Source organism: Hydra vulgaris, chromosome 12, assembly GCF_038396675.1.
Source record: "Hydra vulgaris chromosome 12, alternate assembly HydraT2T_AEP".
NCBI lineage: Eukaryota > Metazoa > Cnidaria > Hydrozoa > Anthoathecata > Hydridae > Hydra > Hydra vulgaris.
The window spans coordinates 21636056-21660000 of record NC_088931.1 but is presented as its reverse complement, the minus strand read 5'-3'; the positions used below and the strand labels follow the sequence as shown (position 1 = coordinate 21660000).

Below are 23945 nucleotides of genomic sequence, written 5' to 3'. Positions count from 1 at the left end.
CTGAGAAAAATGGGACTAGGAGCTAACCATAATGGTAATGAAGTTTTGCAAGATGAGCACCGAGGAAAACTGCACAAAAAGCACATGTAAGTGCACCAGGAATAATATCGCTTCCATGATGATATGTTATAGTGTTACTAAATTCTGCTAACTCCATCCTCCAGCACTGAATCTCACTATTTTTAATCTTTGTTTTCGTTCGGTTTAAAACATAAAAGCTACAGAACATTGATCAATAATTACCTGGAATTGATTTCATAACAATAAATGTTGCCATTTTTAACAGCATTAATAATCACCACAACTTCTTTTTCTACTGCAGAATAGGTTATTTCACTTCTGACTTTGATTCAAAGAAGCTGATACTGCTACCTCTGATGCATCACATTTAACAGCAAAAGGTAAGATCTCATTGATAGAACTCAAAGTGGCAGTGTGAAGTTTTTTTTAAATTAATTAAAATGTTTCGAATGCTTCACTATTGATTTGAAATAATTTAACATTAAAGATCAAACTTTATTAGCAAAAGAAAGAATCCACTTTAAATAATAAGTAAACATACCCAATGTTTGGTGAAGTGATAAAACGTCAATTGGAGGAGGTAGTAAATCTAAAGGACATAATCATTCAGCATCTGGTTTTATATTGCTATGACCAATCCAATAACCATAAATATCTATCCAAGAAAATGAAATAACAGATTTTGATTAATTTAACATTAGACCCCATTGTTGTGAAGCTGTAATGCATGAAGCTGTAAAGCATGAAACTGTAAGCAATTTTCATCATGTACCTGGTCATAGTCACCAATAGTTATAATGTCAAGGTATAGAAAAGTGTCCTGTAACTTTTCTTTTTCAACAAATTTGTCTATAGATCTTTGGAACATATACACCATTAGTTACTTCTAATGGAATCCTGCAAAATTGGAATAATTTACCATTAGCCTCAAATGCTGTGTACCTTTTGTCTGAATCTTTTATAAGAATTAGGTGGTAAGCATTTTTCAAGTCAAAGGTAGAAAATGCTTTGTATTTTGCAAGTTCTTTTATAATCTATTCTTGGAAGAGGATATGTGTCTAATTCAGTGTAAAGGTTAACTATTTTAGAGTAATCAATGCAGCATCTTTGTTTGATTTTGTCATCCTTTACAACCACTACTTGGGCTCTCCATTGGAAGAAGCATGACTCAGTTATACCATTTTTACTAAATTCAATTTTGGTAGCTATAGGTTGAGTTTTAACTGAAATACTTGTAAATAAGGTATTTTGATTTTTGCCATTTGCAGTGCACACAAGTTGTTTTTGCTTGTGACTATTAAGTCATCTTTTTCTCCACCAAATGAAAAAATCAGATTTTTGTTTTGCTTTTAGAAGTCATAGCCAAGTATGATTTCACTACTTAGGTTTTCCAAGACACCAAATTAAACATTATTATACATTAAACCATTTACTTCAAGGTTAGCAGATCAACAACACATTAATAAGACTTAGAGAATAAAAACATTACTGGGTAATGTTTTTATGCTCAAAGTATCAAAAATTTTTTAATGTTGAATAAATTGTGATGAACTCATAAATGAAGACCTCTTGAACTCATGAATGAAGACATCTTGATAAAGGCTTTATTCAACAATATTATATTATTAGAAAACTAGAATTCTTACAAATAGATTTCCAGCGCTAAACACATTTATCATTGCAAATTATTCCCTGTATATGAGCAATAAAAGTGTGTTATGTGGGGACATAAACAATCTTTGAAAGTACTTTAACAATTTTTTTATAGTCAACTATTTTTATATAGTCCTCCCATTTTACATTGTCATTAATCATCTTTTGTTCAATTAACCGAAACTCAATCTTCCATAACTTGTCATTCAGTAAAATTGTATTCCATTACTGTAACTATTCTGTTGTGTTCAAAAAACATTTTTTTTTCTAATTTTTACTGTCAAACCTCATTGCTTTGGGAATCTCTTACATTCTTTCTTGAATTTACTTCAACTCTTTAGTTCTTTTCTTTGCTTTCTGTTAACAATCAAATTTCGGTTGCTGGTAGCCTTGTTGATGGTGGATTTGTAAAAAAAAAGAAAAAAAATTGAAAAGTTTTTTCAGGTTGTGCTTTTAAGAAATATCTTGAAAGCACAAACTGAAAAGTAAAATTTGAATGTAATACAGGAGTAATACTCCTGTATTACATTCAAATTTTACTTTTCATAATATACTCAGTATATTATAATAATATAATATAGTATAATATAAATATAAATATAATATAAATAGTATAATATAAATAATATAAGTATATTATAATAATATACTCAGTATATTAACTCCTGTATTTTTGATATTTAGCAATAGCAATTTTGAATGCTTCAAAAGTTAAATGCACTAATATAATTAATTATAAATCTGAAATTTTATAGAAGCTTATTACAGTTATTTATTAAAGTTTTTTTTAATTTTGTTTAAAATTCCATCATGAATTTCTTTTTTTGACTTTTATCAGACTTTTTTTTGGGGGTTTTTAGAGTGAAGATGATGACTATAATGTAGAAGTTGATGTCGATGTTCTATTAGCTGAAGAAAAAAGTGAAGTTAGATTTAAAATGCTCCAGGTTTTTTTTTCTTAACTTGTAATCAAATTTAATTTTTTTAATGAAATTTTTTGTTTTTAAATAGTAATGAGTTTCTACTTAACCTTATTGTCTATATTTAAGGAGCTTTTACATGGAGCAAAGGAATCACCTGAGGTTAGATTTTTACTAAAGGGTTGTATTTTTTTTATGTTCTCAGAAGTTTTAAGAAATATTGATCTTCGATATTGTTCCTGTACAGTAGTAGTTTATCAGGTTCAAATTAAGTGTCAGATTTTTTTCCTTTCAATTATATTTCTTTATGCAATCTTTTTTTTTTCAACAAATATTTTCTGTATTTATGTCACATGATTTGTATAACATTCTCATTAGCTGCTTTTTTTTGAACCCCTCGAATCCCTTCTTCATCTATTAGGCTGGCATATATGTAAACCTGTGTTACATTGTTTCCTGCATAGGATGATGAATGCTTGATCTTCTTGACTTTTCTCATAAGTTTTTGCTTGTGCCTCCTTATAGTGACTATGTAACCTAATGAGGGTACAGCTCTAAAACTTAGTTTAATGGTTCTGAGGCCAGCTGGTATTAGAGTTTCAGCTCAAAATTAGCTCTTATAGAGGCTAATTCCATCAACAGCAGCAAAATATCAGAGTATTAACAGTCCATATTGCGCATGGATGGTGGCCCTGTTAATACTTTTGGTGCGCATTGTCGAGACCACATAAGGAGCCTTATTTTACGACTTTTTTAACAGGATAGAGAAGATTGCATAGCTCATTGCTTGGGAGGTTGTGTTCTATCTATGAATGAGTCAAGTTCTTTTTAAACTTAAATTACGCCAAAAATAAATCAAAATGTTAAACATAAAAAACCATCCCCACCACCTAACTGTTTTGTATAACTTTCTACTAATATTTGTGGTCTGCAAAGCAACCTTCCATTAGTTGAATCTTACCTTTCACAAAATTCACCAGACTTGCTTGCTCTTAGTGAGACTAATTTAAATTCTGCTCTTCCTTTTTCTGATCATAGTGTTAATGGGTACTATCCTTTGATTTGCAAAGACTCCAATAGTCACATGCTTAGCTTAGGGGTATACATATGCATCAATTCACCTATTTGTTGTGAAATTAAGTTTGCATCCTCGGGCCATTCCTTTATGTGCTGTGTGCTTTTATGTGCTGTGTGCTTTTATGTGCTGTGTGCTTTTATGTGCTTTTATGTGCATTCCTTTATGTGCTGTGTGCTTTTATGTGCTGTGTGCTTTTATGTGCTGTGTGCTTTTATGTGCTTTTATGTGCATTCCTTTATGTGCTGTGTGCCTTTATGTGCTGTGCTATGTGCTTATGAGTGAAGAGGTACTAAGCTTCCGCTTAGTACCTCTTCACTCTATCACCTTTTTCTTTATTGTTTATTGTTCTCCTTCGCGTTAAGACTGCATTCTTTTAGATATAATTTCTGATTAAATTGACCATGCTCTCTCTCTTTACCCCTCTGTCAATATTGTTTTTGTTGGTGACTTTAATGCTCATCACACTGAATGGCGCGGCTCTATTGCCACTGACCCTGCTGGCACTAAAACATATAACTTCTGCATTTCTCAATCTCTTACTCAGATAGTTAACTGTATGACTTGTTTTCCTGACAACCCTAATGATTTACCTTCACTCCTTGATTTATTTCTGGTCTCTGATCCTAGCTTGTGTTTAGTTTCTCCTTTTTCTCCCTTAGGTGGTTCTGGCCATGCAATGATCTCTTTAAATCTTTCATCTCGTACTTCATTTTTAGACTCACCCTATCATCACACTATTTACTACTACCCTAAAGCTGACTAGGACTTTTTTCGTGAATTTCTTCATAATGGTCCTTGGGCTGATGTCTTTTTCCTCTCAGCTGAAAAATGTACCTCCTATGTAACCTTCTGGATTCAGGTAGGAATGGATACTTTTAATCCTTCTTGTCGGTTCCAAGTCAAGCGTCATTCTACTCCATGGTTTTCACCCTCTTATGCAACTGCTATATCTAATCATAATCATTTTTTCCATCTTTTTCAAAATAACAACTCTCTTGAAAACAAACAGCTATTTATTATTGCAAGAAATCGATGTAAAAAAATCCATTATTCTTAGTTCACTAAATCTCGTATCTTATCTCAGAAGTTAGGCTCTAGAGATTTTGGAAAATCTTCAACAGCGTTGTTGACAAATGAAGGTCTAACATTCCATCTCTCATTCATAGGACTGATCTTATTACCTCTCCCATGGATGAGGCTGAACTATTTGTAAATAAATTTTCTTCTAATTTGACCTTTGAATCTTATGGCCATTCTCTTCCTTTCATTCCAATTAAACAGATTAACTTATTGTAAGACATTCAAATCACTCCAGTTTTCATTGCTAAAGTCATATCTCGATTAAACTCTTCTACGGCTTGTGGTCCAAACAACATTCCTGTCACAGTCTTACAAAATTGTTCTCCAGAACTTTCTTTAATTTTTTCCAAACTATTTAATAAGTGCTTGCATCCTTGTTGGGAGTGAATCAGAATAAAAGTTGTATATATACGTTACATAATTATGGGTATAAATGAGTTTTTTAAAATAACTTTAATTGTTCAATTATTTTTCAGCAATAGTTTCCCAGGTAATTTCATGTAAAATGGGATGGTCATTCCAGTCACCCTTTAGATTTTCTTTAAATTTTAATCAGCCTTTTAATGAAAGATGAAAAATTGTAAAGTTTATTAAAGACATCATAACTTGGTCCTCTTATTGAATTTTGTTTATCGAGGAAGTCAAATAATAGAGCAAAATCATTATCATTAGTTGTTCTTTTTATCTTTATAATTGAAAGAGAAGAAGGTTTATTAAAACTTTTTTTTTGATGAAAAAGTCAGTAAGTTTGTTTTGTACTATTTCTTTTTGTACTACTTTTTGTACTAGTTTTATTTCTGTTTTGTACTAGTTCTATTTTGTTTTGTTCTATTTCTTCAACAGTGATGTACACAAATGTAATCTTGCTGATTGACTTTTGATAGTATTTAAAAACTGTTTGAGCAGAAGACAGAAATTTACCAACAGTATTTGATCTATGATTGAACTATGCAAGCTAGCAAAGGCAACAAGCCTTCTAACAGCACCACCTATTCCATCACATGAAAATTTGCCATGACTTGTTGCAAAAAAATTCCATATGCAACGAACAGAAACATCTTTAACATGGTGACAAATTGTAAAAATCAGAAAAATAATAAATTTTTGTGATTGTGGGACAAAAATAAGTTTTTACATGATTGATGGCTTTAATGCATAACTTATTAAACATTTTAATGTTTATTTGTAAATCCAACATCATGATTCAAATCATCTGAGATTACGCAAAAATGTTTTTGATTTCATTTTCTTTGAATAGATGACAACTGAATGAAATAACACAGCACTTGTACTACAAAGCTGTAATTCTTGGCAAAATCTATCAGGACAATTACCTCATCAATAATAATTGTTTCTTTGTGATGTTTTAGATAAATTGTGATTTTGATATAAATGAATGAAAAGTAATTTTATCAAGCTTTTCACACAGGAGCTCTATGAGTTCATTTAATAAAAGTTTTATTGTTAATAGTTCAGTTCTATCTGTTGTTTTCCACTGTTTGAAATCCACTAACTGTTTATTTTTTATCACTGTCATACTTCTCTTCAAATCATCATTTTGTATCAGATATTGCTGTAAAAGATTTTATCCTTGTATGCCAAGATAATTATTGCATAGCTGAATCATGTAAACTTTTGATTTTCTACTGCAAACAATTATTTCAATGATTTCATGGTAAGATATTTCAAGGTCTACAGCACTTTTTATTTTAATTTATTGTTAATTCACCTTCCAGAGGCCGATAAGGCCACTACAGATGAGGAGGCTACTAAATCGTGGTTATAACCCTCTATCAACTCTATAACTCCCAAACACGATCCTTGACAAACAAGACCACTGTGCAGAGAAACAAGTTGAGCGCGGTACTACCAGGGGCGTGGTGGCGATCAAACTCAAAACCTCTTGCTTATAAAGCGAGTGCTCTTCCACTATACCACTACCTCATTAACATCAATTTAATGTTGATTTTGGTGTATTGTACAAACACAAACTGAATGTATACCTTTGGGACCAGCAAGGACCATTTTGGACCATTTAGGCCAAAGATTGCTGCTTTATTAAAGTCATCCTCACAGGCCAACACTCATCTTCGTTTTCAATAACTTCTGGGGTACCTCAAGGTTCTATCCTTAGTTCTGTTATGTCTCTTATCTACATTAATAATCTTTGTGACAACTTTACATTTAAAGTGGCTCTATTTACTGATAGCTCAACTTTATGTTCCTGTCTAGGCAAAACGTCTTTTCTTTTCAATCGCTTAGAACAGAAGTGAGATCAGATCTTGAATCTGATCTCACTTCTGCAATAGATTAGGGCTTGCATTAGTTTGTAAATTTTAAATCCAACAAAATTCAGTTATTTACTGCAAACAACTATCCGAATATTGTTGACAATCCTATACTGATGAATGGCAACCCTCTCACTGAGTTCTCTTCTTTACGACTTCTTGGATTATCTTTCACTACTGACCTCTCACAGAAACCATAAATACATTAGATTGCTAAGTTAGCTCTGCTATGGTTGCTTCTCTTTATTGTGCTCATCATTTTCTTACTCCTGATTTCCATTCTCCCAATCCACACTAATGGTTACTTTAGAACAATTGTTTTGTTTGTTATTGTGACATTTTTATACATAGCCATGGTAAATCTTACCAGCATTCTTCAATACCTAAATACCTTTTTAAGTTCTGCATATATTCATCAACCTATCTTTTTTATTTTCAAAGAAAAAAAATTTTTAAGGAAATATTTTCTTTACAATAAGTATTACATCTGTTATTTCCTTTCGTGTAACTCTTCTTTTTCATGTATATCATATACATGAAAAAGAAGAGTGGCTTAGTTGCACACAAAATCAGATAGAACATTCTTTTGGATATGCTCAAGCAATTTTATGAATTATCTAATTTAAAATAATTAAGTCTAAAAAAAGCCTAGTCGAGAAAAAGACCTAAACTTTTGTTCTGCAGAATCAAATTTGTTATCTGTTATTGTTGGTACATTGCAACTAATGTAGCAGTTAAAACATTGTACAGATGCTAATTTAATAACTGTTACATTAAATTATTTTTTTTTTTAAACTTATTGTTGTAATTTCAACAAAATAATGCTGACAAAAGTTAAATTGTATTCATTGGTACTTAAAAAATTAGTTTTGATGTCACTGGTAATAGAAAAAGGCAATATTTTGCATGTTTTAACAATAAAAGTAACAAAATCATTCTTTTAAAATTTTATTTGAGATAGTAACATTATTATGGGAGCAACAATATGTCCTCCTTTTTTTATTAAAAAAAGATAGTATAACTATAGCAACAACAACTTTTTTATTTTGCTTTAAAAAAAATTTTTTAAATCTTTTTATAAAAAAACAAACTAAAAAAGTTGAAAAAATATTTTTTTTTTAATCCTCACTAAAAGAGTTTCAATATTGATCCATTTTTTGATTGTTTCTTGATTCATGCAAATTTTTAAGTAATTTAAAAAATTGTATTTTTGTAGATATTTAATTAAGTTATATGGTTTATTTTATTTTTATTTTTATTGTTTTGATTTAAATTTAGAGTTTTATTGATGAGTTGCTGATACGAATTAGAAAACTGTAAGTTTCTATAGCTATTTTTTTTTAATTCTTATTCACTCCCAACAAGGCTGCAAGCAGCCTTTATAAAGTTGGGAGTTACTAGAAAAAAGAATAGAGTTATAGAGCAAGGAAATGGTCGACAGAAGACTTAAAAACTTGTTGATTCTATGAGTCAGGAAAACATGAAGATGGGAGAGAGTTTCAAAGGTGAACCCTTTAGAACTCTCTCCCATCAGTGCGGGAAAAAAACTAGAAGAGTAAAGGTTTTTAGAGCATGCAGGGATACAGTAAACGAATGAGCTGAATGATCAATTAAACAAGAATGAGTTTCAGTTCATGGAACTAGAGATGATAGCTCCTTTGAGCAGCGATCATGATAATATGTAAAATCATGATAATGTGTAAAAAAGAGAAAGAGATGCAACTTTATGACAATGGGAACGAGGCTCAAGCTTAGCAGATAGAGCGGGTCCAACTACATTTACAATACGCTTTTGGACCTTGTTTAGAAAAAAAAAGAGCATCATTAGAAGAACCAGCCCAAATATGACATCAGTATTCCATACAGGGATGAATAAGAGATTTGTAGAGCTAGAGAATGGAATCAGTAAGAAAATGGCGAGCATAATAAAGAGAAACTAATTTACTAACTAAGATGCTGATTAAGCAATCAATTGTATATATGGTTTCCATGAAAGGTCAGTAGTAAGCGATAATTCAAGAATACGTAAATAAAAAGACTCAGTAAGAGGGTTGTCATTTATTAGTATAAGAATGTTGACCACATTGCAGTAGTTGTTTGCAACTATCGCAATGCAGTCAACATTTAAACATTGCTCACAGTAGCTTGTAAATTTTACATCCAACTAAACTCAGTTTAGTTAAAGTTAAAATTTACAAGCTACTGTAAGCAATATATTAATGGACTGTGAGCCCCAATCTGTTACAGAAGTGAGATCAGATTCAAGATCAGCTGCCTGTTCTAAGTGATTGAAAAGAGACTTTTTGTCAAGACAGGAGTAAAAAGTTAAGTCATCAGCAAAAAGAGCTACTTTAGATGTAAGATTGTCAGGAAGATCACTAATGTAGATAAGAAACAAAACAGGACCAAGGATATATGTACGCTTTTGGATTTGAATGAATAATTCAAAGCATGGCTAATTTCACTAATTTACAAATATGTTTAAGTTGGCAAAATGGGTTCATGAACCTATACAATATGCTAATACAAAGCAGAATTCCAAAGCACTAATATTCAAGGAAAAAGTGTTTAAAACAAATAAAAAAAATTTTAGCATGAAAAAACTCGCTTTTTTACAGCAAAAATTTGCAACTTTGCTGAATGGCAAATCACTGGAGCATCAAACAGTTGATAATAGCTGGCTTAAGCAGCAACCATGTTGTATTTAAAAAAAGAGATCAAACTTTACAATGATGGGATAAAAGCTTTTATTTAGCAGCTAGAGCAGGTCTAACTACATGTGCAATCCATTTTTAGACCTTGTTAGAAGAAACATCATTATGTAGGTAGTGAATGTAATTGGGAGTATAGAAATTAAGAATATCAATATTGGTGTGATAATTATTAACAATAAACAACTAAGTTTTGGTTGGGTTAACTGTGGGTTAATTGGGATTTACTGGTCACTGTAAGCCCCAAGCTGTTATAGAAAAGAGATTGGATTCAAGATCAGTTGCCTGTTCTAAGCCTCAAAAAATGGTGCCATTGCTTTTTGATAGTTTAGAACTAAAGTTTTATTAGCATATACTTTAGAGGTAACAATACAAGCAAAATCATTATTATAGATAAGAAACAGGAACAAGTATGGTATCCAAGAAGTTGTTAGGAATGAAAAAGAATGTTTTCTGTCAAGGACAACTTAAATACTGCGCTTAAAAAGAAATGATTCAATTGAATTTTTTAAAGATTTGTTAATAGTAGTGAGAAGATTGATGGAGCAATTGTTAGAGGGATCAGAGAATTTTTCAATTCACCAGATTTTTTTAAAATTTGAACAGCAAATTCCATTTTGCATCAGAAAGAAAAGCAAGATTCAGTTAAGCTCATAAGACTATTGGTAAGAGTTCTGCAGAACACTTTTGTAAAACTGTGGTAGGAATGTTCTCCGGACCACAAACTTTAGAAGAGTTTAAGCAAAAAACTTAAATTACAGAAGTAGGAATGTCTAACAGTGGAATAACTTTTTTCTCTAGGATGACAGGAAGAATGTGGTCATTAGATTTTAAAGGTAAATTAGAAGAAAAATCCTTTTCAAATAGTTCTGCTTTTTCCTGACAGGTGATAAGATCAGATCCATGTATAGAATGTTAGATTTGTTTTTGTTAATGATATTGTTAAAAATTTTCTAAAAGTTGCTAGAATCTAACTTCTGATATAAAATAAGATTTACTAATCTGAGAATAATGGACTTAGCATCAAACAATTCTTGTAATGATAAAATGATATTTGTTATCATTTTATCATTACAAGACAGTTGTTCTTGTGAATATATGATATGATCACAAATAATTGTTCAAGCTGCACTAAATAGAAAAAGTGTAGGGTGTAATGCAGATTGACTTTAAACTTTTTTATTATATATTTTTTAACAACTTCACTTCCAACAAGGCTGCAAACAACCACTATTAGAGTTGGAAGTTACTGGAAGACAAAAGATGAAGTTTATCAGATATCCGCTAAATCTGGTATTTTTAATCATCTGAAAATTTGGGTATCCTATTCAGTTTTAACAAACAGGACCGGATATCCAATTTTGCTCACCCCTACTTCTTATAATAAAAAGATTGTTAGCTGATAAATCAATTGGTATCAAAGATCTGACTTTAAGCTTTTGCAGATTAATTTTATAACAAACATTTTTTTTAAATCAGTCTACATTTATATAGCTGTAGAGATATTGCTGTTATGCTGAGTGAAAATTTGATTCCTAATGGATAACTGGCAGTTTTGGTTAAGAATATTAGAGTCCTTTCTCACTGTGCTCTCCTGAGTCCGCCAGGGTAAATTTTGGTTTACTCTAAATTTTGTTTGATCATTAATATTGGGTTTATGTAAGTATTTTAAAATAATTTTTAAAATCTAAACTAACTTTTAAACATGTTCTTTTAATAGTTTTTACCTAAAATAACATATGGATGGGGAGGGGATAATATGAGGAGGGCGGGGATTTTTTTCAAAATTTATAGGGGTATTACACTTCTAAAACAATTTTTGTTAAAAAAAATACAACTTTAAAATGAAAAAATGAGATCTTTTATGATAAAATTAAAATAAATTCCAGATTAATAATATAACATCAATGCAATAAATGTAGCAGTTTAACATGAAATATTGAAATTCCTTATAAAATAGTTCAAATATTTCAAAGTTCACAATAATTAAAAATTTTTAAAAATGTGAGAAAAGGACTACTTGAAACTGTTTATACCAAACTCAATCACACTTTTCTTAAGCTGTTTTGCATAATCATTGTGTTCCAAATGACGCTTGTATCGCTTCCATACTTGATAGTGATAGTGGTGAGCACTTTCTCCTGCCTGCTTAGCATATACACCAAGCCCAAACTGACTATGCTGAAGAAAAGGAACAAGATGACATACAAAAATATGAACTTTCCAGCTAATATTTAATTGGTAGTTAAACTTTTCCAGAAGATGAAGCTGCAGATTTTCGAAAGCTTTTTTAAAATCTAAAACTGATTCAGCAATAGATTCTCCATTAAACATGCTAAAACCTTTTGTTTTAATAATTGAAAACTTTCAAAGACAGCTAACTACAGGTTGAAGAAAAATCATATTTGGTAATATAGAGGCTGCACTTTTAGATAATTTAGAAGGTTAACTTCTAAATTATCTAAAAGTCTCTGTGAATTATTACCATCCAAACCAGTTCCGTGGTAACCTCTAAAGATTATATAATTCGACTTAAGCCACAAATCAAAATCAGGCCACAATGTAATTAATATTTTTACAAACATAGAAGTAATACCAATAAGAATGTGTAACTCTGGTGGAGGAATGAGATGTTCTACTAAAGTTTCTAGAGGTTTATCAAGATACACAACTCTAGGAGAAATACAGTTTTTAAATTCCATCATGTGATTCTTTTTGCATCTTCAACAAACTTGTTGTAGTTGATATCAATTAAAGGTTCTTTTTTTTTCCCACTCTCAAGAGTACTTTCCCCTTCACACAAGAGACATGCATACTTTTCACTGTGACTGCTTAAATCAAATAAAGAGTTACCACATTTTAGATCAAATGTTATTGAATATTTTACATCACTCAGAGCTAGTGGTTTCAATAGTTTGCTAAGATTACTATTATGCTCTGAAACATCTTCAACTAAAGCCAAAACCAATTATCTTTTTACACCACAATCATCAAGACTTTCTGAAGTTGTATGTTTACATAGTGGGTCAAAAACATTTATAACGCATTTAAGAAAACCCTGTCCACCATCAATGGAAATCCTAGCAATAGTGCTATAAGGATTCAAACTTCTTTCATTAATCATATGAACAATTAAATCAGAAGTATCTTTTACAAATATCAAACTCTGACTTATCTCTTCATCCCCTGAAATGAATGATTCAGTTTTGACATCATAAAAATCTAAAAATATGTTATGCAGCTCCTCTATCTGAGTTGATATATTAGGTTCTAACATTTTCTTCCCTAAATTTTGTTGCATATGTTTACAAAGTAGGTTAGTCTTTCTTTTACTCAGGTTTAGAGTATTAGAGATTTCCATTATAGTTTCTAGAGATAATTTTTTAACGGATGCTCTGCTGCATTTATTATCAGGTGTGCCAACAACAACAACAAGATTGTTTCCAAATGTTTTTAAAGGAAACTTGTCTCCAGATTTAATATTGTCTCTTTTCATTTTTATTTTGAGAATCCAAGGATACATTTCCAAGACCTTTTGCGAACTTTTTATTTTGAGAATCCAAGAATACATTTCACTGGATACATTTCCAAGACCTTCAGCGAACATAATTAGGTTTTTTACAGCTTCACTTTTACAGCAAAAGTGAGAAATTCCTTTGCCTAAATAGAAATTTAAAGTAGGAAAAACTCTGATATTATTATATTTGTAAAACATAAAAATAATACACTAATATTTAATAAGTCTATCATAGACTATGCATTGACTAGCATAGACTCTATGCTAAATTTAATTTTTTTTTTTTAATAATTGAAGAAATAGTTTATTAAATAAAATATTATATAAGTTATACAATATTTTTAATTTATTTAAGGAAATCATATTTATTGTAGAAAAGCAAGAAGGACATATCTTTTTAACAATTTTATCAACAATATCTTGATTATTTGTTGTGATCTGTTCAAATATTTCACTATTATCAGATGATCTTCTGAATTTTTGTCTGTTTATTTGAGATATTTTCTCAATCCAATCATTTAATTTTGATGTTTCACCCCTGTTCAATGCATATAAATTTGTTTTGCAAGAATTACAAATGTTTTTTGGACAACACTCTTTTTTTACATCATACTCTCTCCAAATCAAATTTTGAATATGAAGTTGTACTGTGGGAGTTACTTTAATAAGTTTATGTGATCCTTTTCCAAAGGAAATAAAGCAACATGCACAAATTAGATATTTTTCATCGGCCATTTTGACAAAAAATATAAGTTTTGTATGATCGCTTTTAACCGTAATAATAATTATTTTCATTGGTATTGCAACATTTAGTACCAAATAGAATTGATGATGCAATCATAAAATGACGCAATTTATTTTAGACATTTTAATTAATTAAATCTAAAATTTCTATGTTTAAAAGTTAGTTTAGATTTTAAAAATTATTTTAAAATACTTTATTTAACCCATTAAAAGTAAATAAACAAAAAAATTTAGAGTAAACCAAAGTTTACCCTGGCGGTCTCATAAGTGCACAGTGTTCTATGATAACTTGTGTTATAACGTTAAATAAAAACCGAAGAACAAAATTGCATCTTTCATTCAAATTACTTTAAAACTTTTACTCCATGGTATATAAGTTTACAGTGCATACATATGTGTGCATATTACTTAAGTGTAATAGTACATAATTGCCATTAGTTTTTTGTTTTTTTTTACAGATTTTTAGAATTTAGTTTTGTTAAAGGAAACGCATTCCAATTTAAAAAAAAAGCGTTTAACTTCCAATGACTCCAAAATTTCATTATAAAGTTTGTAAATAATTTAAGTTTTAAAATTATTAAAAAGTGAATAATTTAAGGTTAAAAATTTTGACATAATGGCATAACTTATAATTATTTAAATATATATTTTTAATTTTTCAGGGAAAATGCTCCATTGAAAAAGGGTGCAGATGTATAGAAATTTAAGGGATATTGTGTATATATTTCTACAATATCTGAATAATTTTGTATGTATTCCTGTATTGATATTTATAAATTTTTAATATATATATTGTTTTATTTCTTAAATCTTGTAAAAAATATGTAAATTATTTCATATTTTTATAGCTAAAGTCTTTTATAACTGGATATTCGTCTGTTTTTTTTTGTTTTTTTTTTCCTTTTTTTAAATTTAAATAAAATGTTGCTTTTATTTGTAAAACATTTTTTCTCTTTTTCATTTCCAATAAGAAAAACTTGGCAAAAATTAATCAGAAATTCTGTTTATTTAAAAAAAAAAAATTTTTATATAGTTGTTTGTTTTATTTATATTTAGTCATTTGTTATTGTTTTTTAAGTGTTTTATAAAAAAACATGATTGGTAAAAAATATAAAGTTTTTTGATATTTTTTATTTTTGAAGTGTGAAATCTTATTGAAAAAAAAAAGAATGCAATTAACTTATAATTTAAGTAAAGCTCTTTATCAATACATAATTATATTATTAATATAGTAATATTATATATGTATATATATGTGTATATATATATATATATATATATATATATATATATATATATATATATATATATATATATTTGGCCATTAATAACAATCCATCGTGTTATTTTAGTATATATATAAATTTGAATAATTAAATGTTTTAAAAGTTAAAAGAGATTTTTTCTTCAATTTTTTTTTTATTTAAATAAATCAAGTGATCATGATATAGATTTATTATAAAATAATGATAAAAATTAAGATTAAAAATTGAAATAGTAAAATAAAAACAAGTGTTTATATGTATTTAAAAAAAAAAGTGACTAAAATTAACAAACACAACAAAATTAACAAACCATAATAAAAAAATTAATTATAAAACACAAAAAAATTAAAAAAAAAACAAAATTAATATTTTGTTGATAATTCTTTAGCTTTTAAGCATTTATTGATCTGTTTTTTAACATGGAATTCACTAAATTTTGAGTAATATCTTTTGGAACACAGTAATTTTATAATTCTTCTTTCAGCTGATCCAGACCTTTTGTTTTAATTTTACCAAAATTGTGGTCTTATCAAGACCACCAGTTCTCTATGCAATTGAGATCTGGACTATATGTAATTGAGATCTGGACTATTGGCAGGCCAAGACATGATTTTAATGTTATTTTCTTCAAACTATTGCTTGCAAATCTTAGACATTATAGCATTATCTTGTTGGAACATAATTTCCATATCTTTTGGGAAAATGTCAATAAAGGCATTAAATAATTATCCAATACATCTAAATATCTTTAAGAATCAAGCCTTCCATGAAATAGTTTGAAGCAACTGACACCTTCATAGTTAATGATGGCCCAGATGCCTATACTGCCACTTCTTTGTTTTGTTCTATACATAAAACAATTTGAGTCCAAATTTTTACATTTTTCATTCTTCTCAGCATTATTTGAATGTTGAGTCACATGCTTATAAACCAAGCGTTATGAGCTAAACATCATTTTTTTCTTGCTTGGTTCTGATGTTTTTTTTATAGACATTTTTTATAACTAGCTTGCCACATGTAATTGTGTTTTTGTAGTACTATGCATAAGGGTGTTTTGATGTTGTGCATACAATTAATTGTTCATAGACATTTTTTTACTGTACATACATATGCACAACACCAAAACACCTTATGCATAAATAGTCTCAAATATCTTGGGGCAAATTTTTTTTTTGAACAGTCTTAATTAAATGTCTTTGCTTGATCTCATCCTTTATATTTTCTATATACAATACTACTTTATATGTGCTTCCCTATTTATTTATTTTTTGTGTGTGTACCTAAGCAACAGAACTACAATTACATACATAGTTGCTGTGTCCACGGAAAAATATGTTTGTTTCTGGAACTTGCCTGAGCTAGCTTTTTGAACCAGAAAATAATATAAATACTATGTATAGATGTTAAATCCATCATAGGTATTTGAAATATGACTTGGTTAGCTATATATGGTTCAGGAATAGATTTTTTATGCTGGTTTCTAGTAATACTTGACTTTAATTTACAGTCTAGTTGAGTATTACGTGGTTTTCCATTAAAATAATTTTTATTATTTTATACTAACATTTACATTTTAGTATATTATTTTTTGTCATTTTTGTTAAAATTTTTATTTATATTTTATTCTATATATTTATCTTATTTTATTTATATGTATTTATATGTTTTTTTGTTTTATTTTAAATTTGTAATATTATTTGGTATTGAATTCACATCACTCACTATTGATATTATTTCTTCAAAAATATTAGTCCTTTACAAGTTTAGGTGAAGTTAGGGTTTTGGCTGTTTGTAGTGAAATCCTTTTTTTACTACAGTATGGAGTAGGCATTCATCGCAGGGTGAAGTATAAATAACAATTATGTTTATCTGATTAGATAAACTAGGTATTGGTGCTGGGCCTCTTCTAAACACCAGTAATAACTAATGCAGTTCTGAGAAGAAGTTTATTTCCACCACTACATAAATTATGATTACACAAAACCAATAATGTTTTTTCTTTATCTTATACCTTCTATCATTTTATATTTGTTCGTTTTAAATATTGATATATCTATGCATATGTATATTTGTTTTCAAGTAAGTTAAACTTTTGTATTTAATGAAGATTTATGATTACTTATATGTCTTGTTTTGTTTGAGGTATACTTTAACAATAAAATTACTGTTGGCTATGAATTGTGTATAAGCCTTTTCTTCTTAAAATAGATGTGTGTTTATTCTGAACACCTGTTTGCTTTTATTTTGTTTTCATTACATATCCTCTTTTGTATAAAAAGTTCATTAGAAATTTTTTATATTTTTCTGTGGGCTTTTATTGCTAAGTCTAGTTCAACCTGCATCAAATATAAAAAAAATATATTTCAATTTACACAAATTTTTTGAATTTTTAAAATAATTTAAATAAAAATTCTCAAATAATATTTATTAATTCACAAATAAGTCCAAAGTTTTCCTAAAGACAAATGAAATTTTGAAGGAAATTTGAAATAATAAAGTGGATTGTTATTTTTGGCCATTATAACTATTTTAGATTATGAGATATGTGTAAAAAAAAAGGAAAGAAGATTAGCGCTTTGATTAATTTTTTTATGAATATCTATATTTATTTGAAAGGAAATATAATGCTCATTAACACTTTTCATATTTGAAAAGAGTCAAAAAATCTTTGATTTATTATTCATCAAAGTCAAATGATATCAAAAAAAAACATGCTGGATTGTTAGTAATGGCCAATGCTATATATATATATATATATATATATATATATATATATATATATATATATATATATATATATATATATATATATATATATATATATATATATATATAAACAATTTTAAATGTATTCTACAAAATAGAGGCCATTAATAACTATCTAGCATTTTTTTTGTAATAATACCATTATTATTATTATATAGATATAGAAATATTTGTATATATATATTTTAAAAATCAAGTATTATGATTTTTTTTCAAAAAACTTTCTTGAATAAGAACCCAAAAATTTTTTTAAAGTTTGAACAAAATTAGATAAAATGCTTACAAATGCCCATTTAACTGCATGATTATACATTTCTTTAAATGACTATATAACTGCATGGCTATATTTTACCTGCTATACTTAATATACTTATAGCAATCATATTAGTGGTGTTCATATATATGATAAACTAACTTATTAAATCTTACTGCAAACTCTACTTCAAGTAGTACATGTGCTTCGTCAACAAAAATATTGAGAAGCCATCTACGTCAGATACTTTTGAAATTTTGATAAATTACGGATTTAATGGTAAGTCTTTTATCTTTTTTTGTTTGGTATTTTACATCAACCGAATTATGTGATCGCATTGACTAAAATCAATTTTTACTTATCTACTATCTTTTCTCTACTAACTTTTTTAAGAGACCACCTCTGAAATGTAAGTTTAATACAAAAAATGTTTTATGATTATAACAAACTGGTACTAGAAATTTATTTAACGAGGAAAATAGATTTCTTTACTTTACTGATTGCTTTTAATTAAAATGTAAATTAAATACGTATATTAAAACGTAAATTAAATACATTTAATAACAACAATGTTTTTTTTATTGCAACACACTGGTACTAGAAACTTAAAAACTAGAGTCACTGCTTGCTTGAGTTTAAAACATAAAAGCAAATTAAATATTTGAATGGACCATAGTCATAAAAACATTTTATGACTATGAATGAAAAAATAATTATTGGTGCTCTTCGATGCCACAATATCATGCAAGCGCTTGTGATTAATATTTTTTTGTAATTAAATAACATTAGTTGTTGTTTTTGCTGAGGTTTTGTAATTGTAACTTTATTTTGCAATGTGATTTATGTCCAGGCCCGTAGGAACAAAAGTTATATTGAAGAGGGAGTGGGGAGGAATACTACTTGGTAGGTCAAATAGTAGTAGGTCAAAAATTTTTGTCAAAGGAACTTACGCTGAAAATATAGATAACAAATTAGGTCTTTTCTATTCTTTTTTTTCTTTTATATCTTAATTTGTAATCATTTGCTTTTTTCTAAAAATTAACTTCAAAATTATTTATTTAAAAAATTATTGGGGGGGGGGGGACAAATGCCCCTGCTGCCTGCTTCCCTGCCTGGTTGCTACGGGCTGATGTCTAAATAAAATTAATATTTAATTATAAAAACAAACTCACAATAAATGTGAAATATGAAATTTATGAGCTCGCATTTGCTACTTTTAAACCTTTTCTATTTTTAAAACATTTCTTTTGAAGACACAATTTATTATATGATGGTGTAAGGGTTCGTCCATAAAGGATGTCAAGCAAAATTTAAATAATTAAGTAGAAGATCATTGGCTTTCTTCCACGGAGATTTTCATTGAACATAAATTGCTATATTACTTTAAAAATCGCCATTTAATGCCCACCGTTGAAAAAGAAGTATATATTCAAAAGAATTCTCTTAAAATGAAAGTGGCAATCATATATTAAGATTATAAATAAATCAAATATATTGTTCTTAATAATAATTAATATACACTGATTATTTTATAGTATAAAAATATATAATTCTTTATATATTTTTGGATATTTAATTTGGAGTTTAATTTGCTGTGTCGTTGTAAAACTACACCTAATTTTGTGTTGATTTCATATTTATCTTCATATATATGTTACAGACGGTATTTTATTTTATTATATATATATATACAAACATATCTTGCATAGTCATTTGTAGAAATGTATAATCGTGTAGTTAAATAGGCATTTGTGAGCATTCAACTTTGTTCAAGTTTTAGGTAAATTTTGCAGAATTTTTAAAAATGAAAGTTTTTTTTTATAAAGTTTTAAGAAATGTAATAGATGGATTTTTAACTTTAAAATAAAAAAAAAAGCTCAGTAAAATGATATCTTTATCAAAAGTTAAACAAAATGTTACTGTTTGATTGTTTCAATTTGCTCCTTGTTTAACCATAGGTGAAGTTATCAAAAAAGTATGATTTAAAAAGTTGTTTATTAGTTGTAAAACACTTTCTGATCTAAATATATATAGTACAATGAAAAAAGATACCAATAGTGACAATGTTCGTGTTGTTGTAAGATGTAGACCTCTTAGTCAAAAGGAGAAAGACACTAATTGTTCTATAGCAATAGTTTGTGATGAAGTTCGTGGAACTGTTACTATTAAACAAGATGATAATAGATCTAGTGATGTACCAAAAGTATTTACATATGATCGTGTATTTGGTCCTGAAAGTAAGCAAACAGATGTTTACAACGATGCAGCGAGAGCTATTGTTGAAAGTGTTCTTGAAGGATACAATGGTTATATATTTAAATAATTGTTTTAACTAGTTTATAAATAATAAAATATTTTGTACTTATAAATCTTATTTTTCTTTTTATTAAAGGTACCATATTTGCTTATGGTCAAACAGGAACTGGAAAGACTTTTACAATGGAAGGTATACGTGTTGAACCTAACCTTAGAGGAATTATCCCTAATTCATTCGCACATATTTTTGGGTATATTTCTAAGTTAGATGGAGATACCAGGTATTTTTTGTCAATATTTTGCTCAAATACTTTCAAATAAATTCTTTAAATTTATTTAATATTGGTTTATTGGTTTGGTGGTGTAATTATGGTCATAATCATTTATTAAACAAGTCCTCCATCCTTACTATAAAAATAAAAGACAATTTAGTAATAATGGGGACAATTATGAAATAGACTTGATAATGGAAATACATTATGTTCCTTTACTATAATCTCTTCAAGTTAAGCATCAAACTTAAATGCTATGACTTTCAGTTTTAATTGTTGTTTTAGAAGCTTTTTTTTCTTTAATGAGTTTTATCATGGGAGCTATTCTATGCAAATGATTTATGTTTGATTGTAGAGACAGTAGAAGAATTGATACAAAGAGTTATGTGAAGGAAAGATGGATAAACATGAAAAAGGCAAAAGATATGTATTGTAAATTTAAGAATGAGCACGCAGAAAATGCTGGAAAATAGCCATGTGAAGTGGGTTGGAATGTTTTTTTTTTTTTAACTAATTTACTCCCAACAAGACTGCAAGCAACCACTATTTAAGTTGGGAGTTAACAGAAAACAAAGAAGAGAGTTAAAGGCAATTGTCTTTAACTCTTTAACAGAAGACTTAAAAAATTGTAAATTTTATGAGTTAGGAAAACTTGAAGATTGGAGAGAATCCCAAAGCATTGAAGTTCAAAACTTGGAAAAAACTTGGCGAATTAAAGTTTTAAGAATTAAAGAGTTAAAGAATTAAGAATTAAAGCGAGCATGAAGAAACAGTTACAGTAAAAGGATGCAACTTTACTGAATGATAAATCGCTCAAAATTGAGTTTTAGTTGATGGAGCAAGTAATGATACCTAATTTAAACTAAAACCATGTTGTATTTTTAGAAAAAAGGATAATCCAAGAATGCTTAAAGTAGTATAGTAAAGTAGAGGTCTTAGTAAGATTGGTTCATCATTCATGAATGATGGAATATCATTATGATAGCTATAGTTGTGAGCAGTAAGTAATTGAGTTTTGTTTGAGTTAAAATATACATGTCACTGCAAGGCAGCTTAGTGCTACAGAAAAGAGTACAGGTTCAAGATTGCCTGCATGTTCTAACCAAACAAAACATGACTTTATGTCAAGACTGGAGTTTATTGTTGTGTCATCAACAAATAGAGCCACTTTAGATGTATGGTTGTCTGGAAGATTATTATTATAGATGAGAAACAGTACACGACCCAGAATAGAAGATTGTTGTATCCAAGAATAGAACATTATAAGTTACTGGAAATGAATAAAAGTGTTTGCCTTTAAGGATGATTTAATACTGTGTTTAGAAAAGGATTGTTTTAATACTGTGGTTAGAAAAAGATTGTATTAACACTGTGGTTAGAAAAGGATGATTTTAACAATGTAATAAGAAAAAGATTGTTTTAATACTGTGGTTAGAAAAGAATTGTTTTAATATTGTGGTTAGAAAAGTTAATTAGAAACATTTTATGAAGCAATCTTACAGAAAAGACCAGGGGGACAGGCTTTATCATAAGTCTTTGATATGTCATGAGCAATAACCTTCGCTGATACTATATAATGCACAATAGAATCTTTCTGTTATAACAGTTAACAAGTCAGCTTATATATAAGAAAATTGAAATCCATATTGATTGTTGTTAGACTAAATATGAGATAATTGATAATTGATGTTAAACTAAATATGAGACTAAATATGAGAAGTTTGTTATTTAAGGGTCAAAGACTAATAATAATAATAAAGACTGAAAGGCTAATAATAGAGAGAAGGCTGATAGTTAGAGGGGATAGAATTCTCCAGAGTTTTTAAAAATTGAAACCACAGATTTTATTCCAGCAGGACGGAAAACAAGGTTCTTATTAGATAGTTTAAAAAGTATTAAAAAGAGTTCTGCACTTAAGACTGTGTAATGTTGTCTAATAAAACTGTGACAGAAATATTGTCTGGAACACATGCTATAGAAGAGTTTAAGAAGGAAATAACTTTAGTAATGAAAGCAGGATTGATTTGGATGTCTAACAGTGGAGTAACATGTTTCTCTAGGATGACAGGAAGAGTGTGATCTTTAGATTTTTTTTTTTTTTTCATTCACATTTTTTTCTTTGCAAATAGTTCTACCTTTTCCTTAGGACAGGTAATAAGATTGTATGAGAGATGAAACCTTAGACTTGTTTTTGTTAATGATGTTGTTCAAGATTTTCCAAAAGTTGCTAGAATCTAACTTTTGACATAAAATAAGAGATTTATTAATTGGAGAATAATGGATATATAAGAGCTAAGGTCAAACAGTTACTTTTAGCATTTATTTCTTGCAATGATAAAATATTTCTTATCCAGAGAGTTGTTCTTGTAAAAATATAAGAAACAATTACAAATAGAAATTGGAGCCGCACAAAAAGGAGAAAACCATGGCATATAGTGAGGCTTGACTTGAAACTAATAAGGAGTAAAAACTTCCCTGCCTGCCCAAATCAGGGTGGTTATAGTGAAAACACAATTTTTACAGAGAAACAAAAGACATCATTTTACAAAAAATAGGTGAGCTAATACATAAGTATGTCCAGGCCAAGTATGTGACTTTTGGAGTTTTTGTGAATCAAAAAATAATAGCCATCAACATTGAGATCCAAAGATGAAACAGCTGAATTCAAATTAGTCTTGCAAAGAGCTATTAAGTATGGTAAATTTTGTAAGAGGTGAGATTCAATAGATGAAAAGTTTTTTCAAAGAACACCAATATTTGTGAAGATAGATTGAAACATCACCACACTGGTGATGGTTTTTTATATTTAATATTTTTAGCTACTTTAGTCAAGTTTTAAGTTATTAGAGATCTTGACTCGGTCATCGATAGTACATGGCACCCTGAGCAGTGAGCTATGCAGTTGTTTCAGTCTGGCTAACAAACCTAGTGTTGTAACAAAGGGCTCCTTTTGTGGCCTCAACAATGCACATCAAAAGTACTAACAGAGACACCACCCATATGCAACATGGCACTGTCAATACTTTGATAATTAACTGTTGATGGTATAAGCCTCTCTTAGAGCTACTGCAGAGTTTAGGAAACCTTAATCTCAGCTGGCCTCAGAACCATTTAACTGAGT

The 23945-nt window shown here is 28.6% G+C and overlaps 2 protein-coding genes across 4 annotated transcripts in view; both read left to right on the top strand.

The window, feature by feature from the left end:
* The window catches only part of LOC136088577 (protein phosphatase 1 regulatory subunit 14B-like), a 23116-nt gene extending 8316 nt beyond the window's left edge, over positions 1 to 14800 (top strand). For both annotated transcript variants that reach the window (XM_065812552.1, XM_065812551.1), the window contains 4 exons: positions 2535 to 2621; positions 2724 to 2756; positions 8319 to 8356; positions 14675 to 14800. In XM_065812552.1, coding sequence (XP_065668624.1) covers positions 2535 to 2621; positions 2724 to 2756; positions 8319 to 8356; positions 14675 to 14711 — 195 coding nt within the window. In that variant the 3' untranslated portion in view covers positions 14712 to 14800. The remainder of the gene's footprint in view (positions 1 to 2534; positions 2622 to 2723; positions 2757 to 8318; positions 8357 to 14674) is intronic.
* The window catches only part of LOC100199815 (kinesin-like protein KIF3A), a 67226-nt gene that overhangs the window by 31413 nt on the left and 11868 nt on the right, over positions 1 to 23945 (top strand). The window contains exons 2-3 of one of the 2 annotated variants that reach the window (XM_065812546.1): positions 20255 to 20602; positions 20689 to 20833. In XM_065812546.1, coding sequence (XP_065668618.1) covers positions 20335 to 20602; positions 20689 to 20833 — 413 coding nt within the window. In that variant the 5' untranslated portion in view covers positions 20255 to 20334. The remainder of the gene's footprint in view (positions 1 to 20254; positions 20603 to 20688; positions 20834 to 23945) is intronic. The other variant, XM_065812547.1, reaches the window with a different exon arrangement.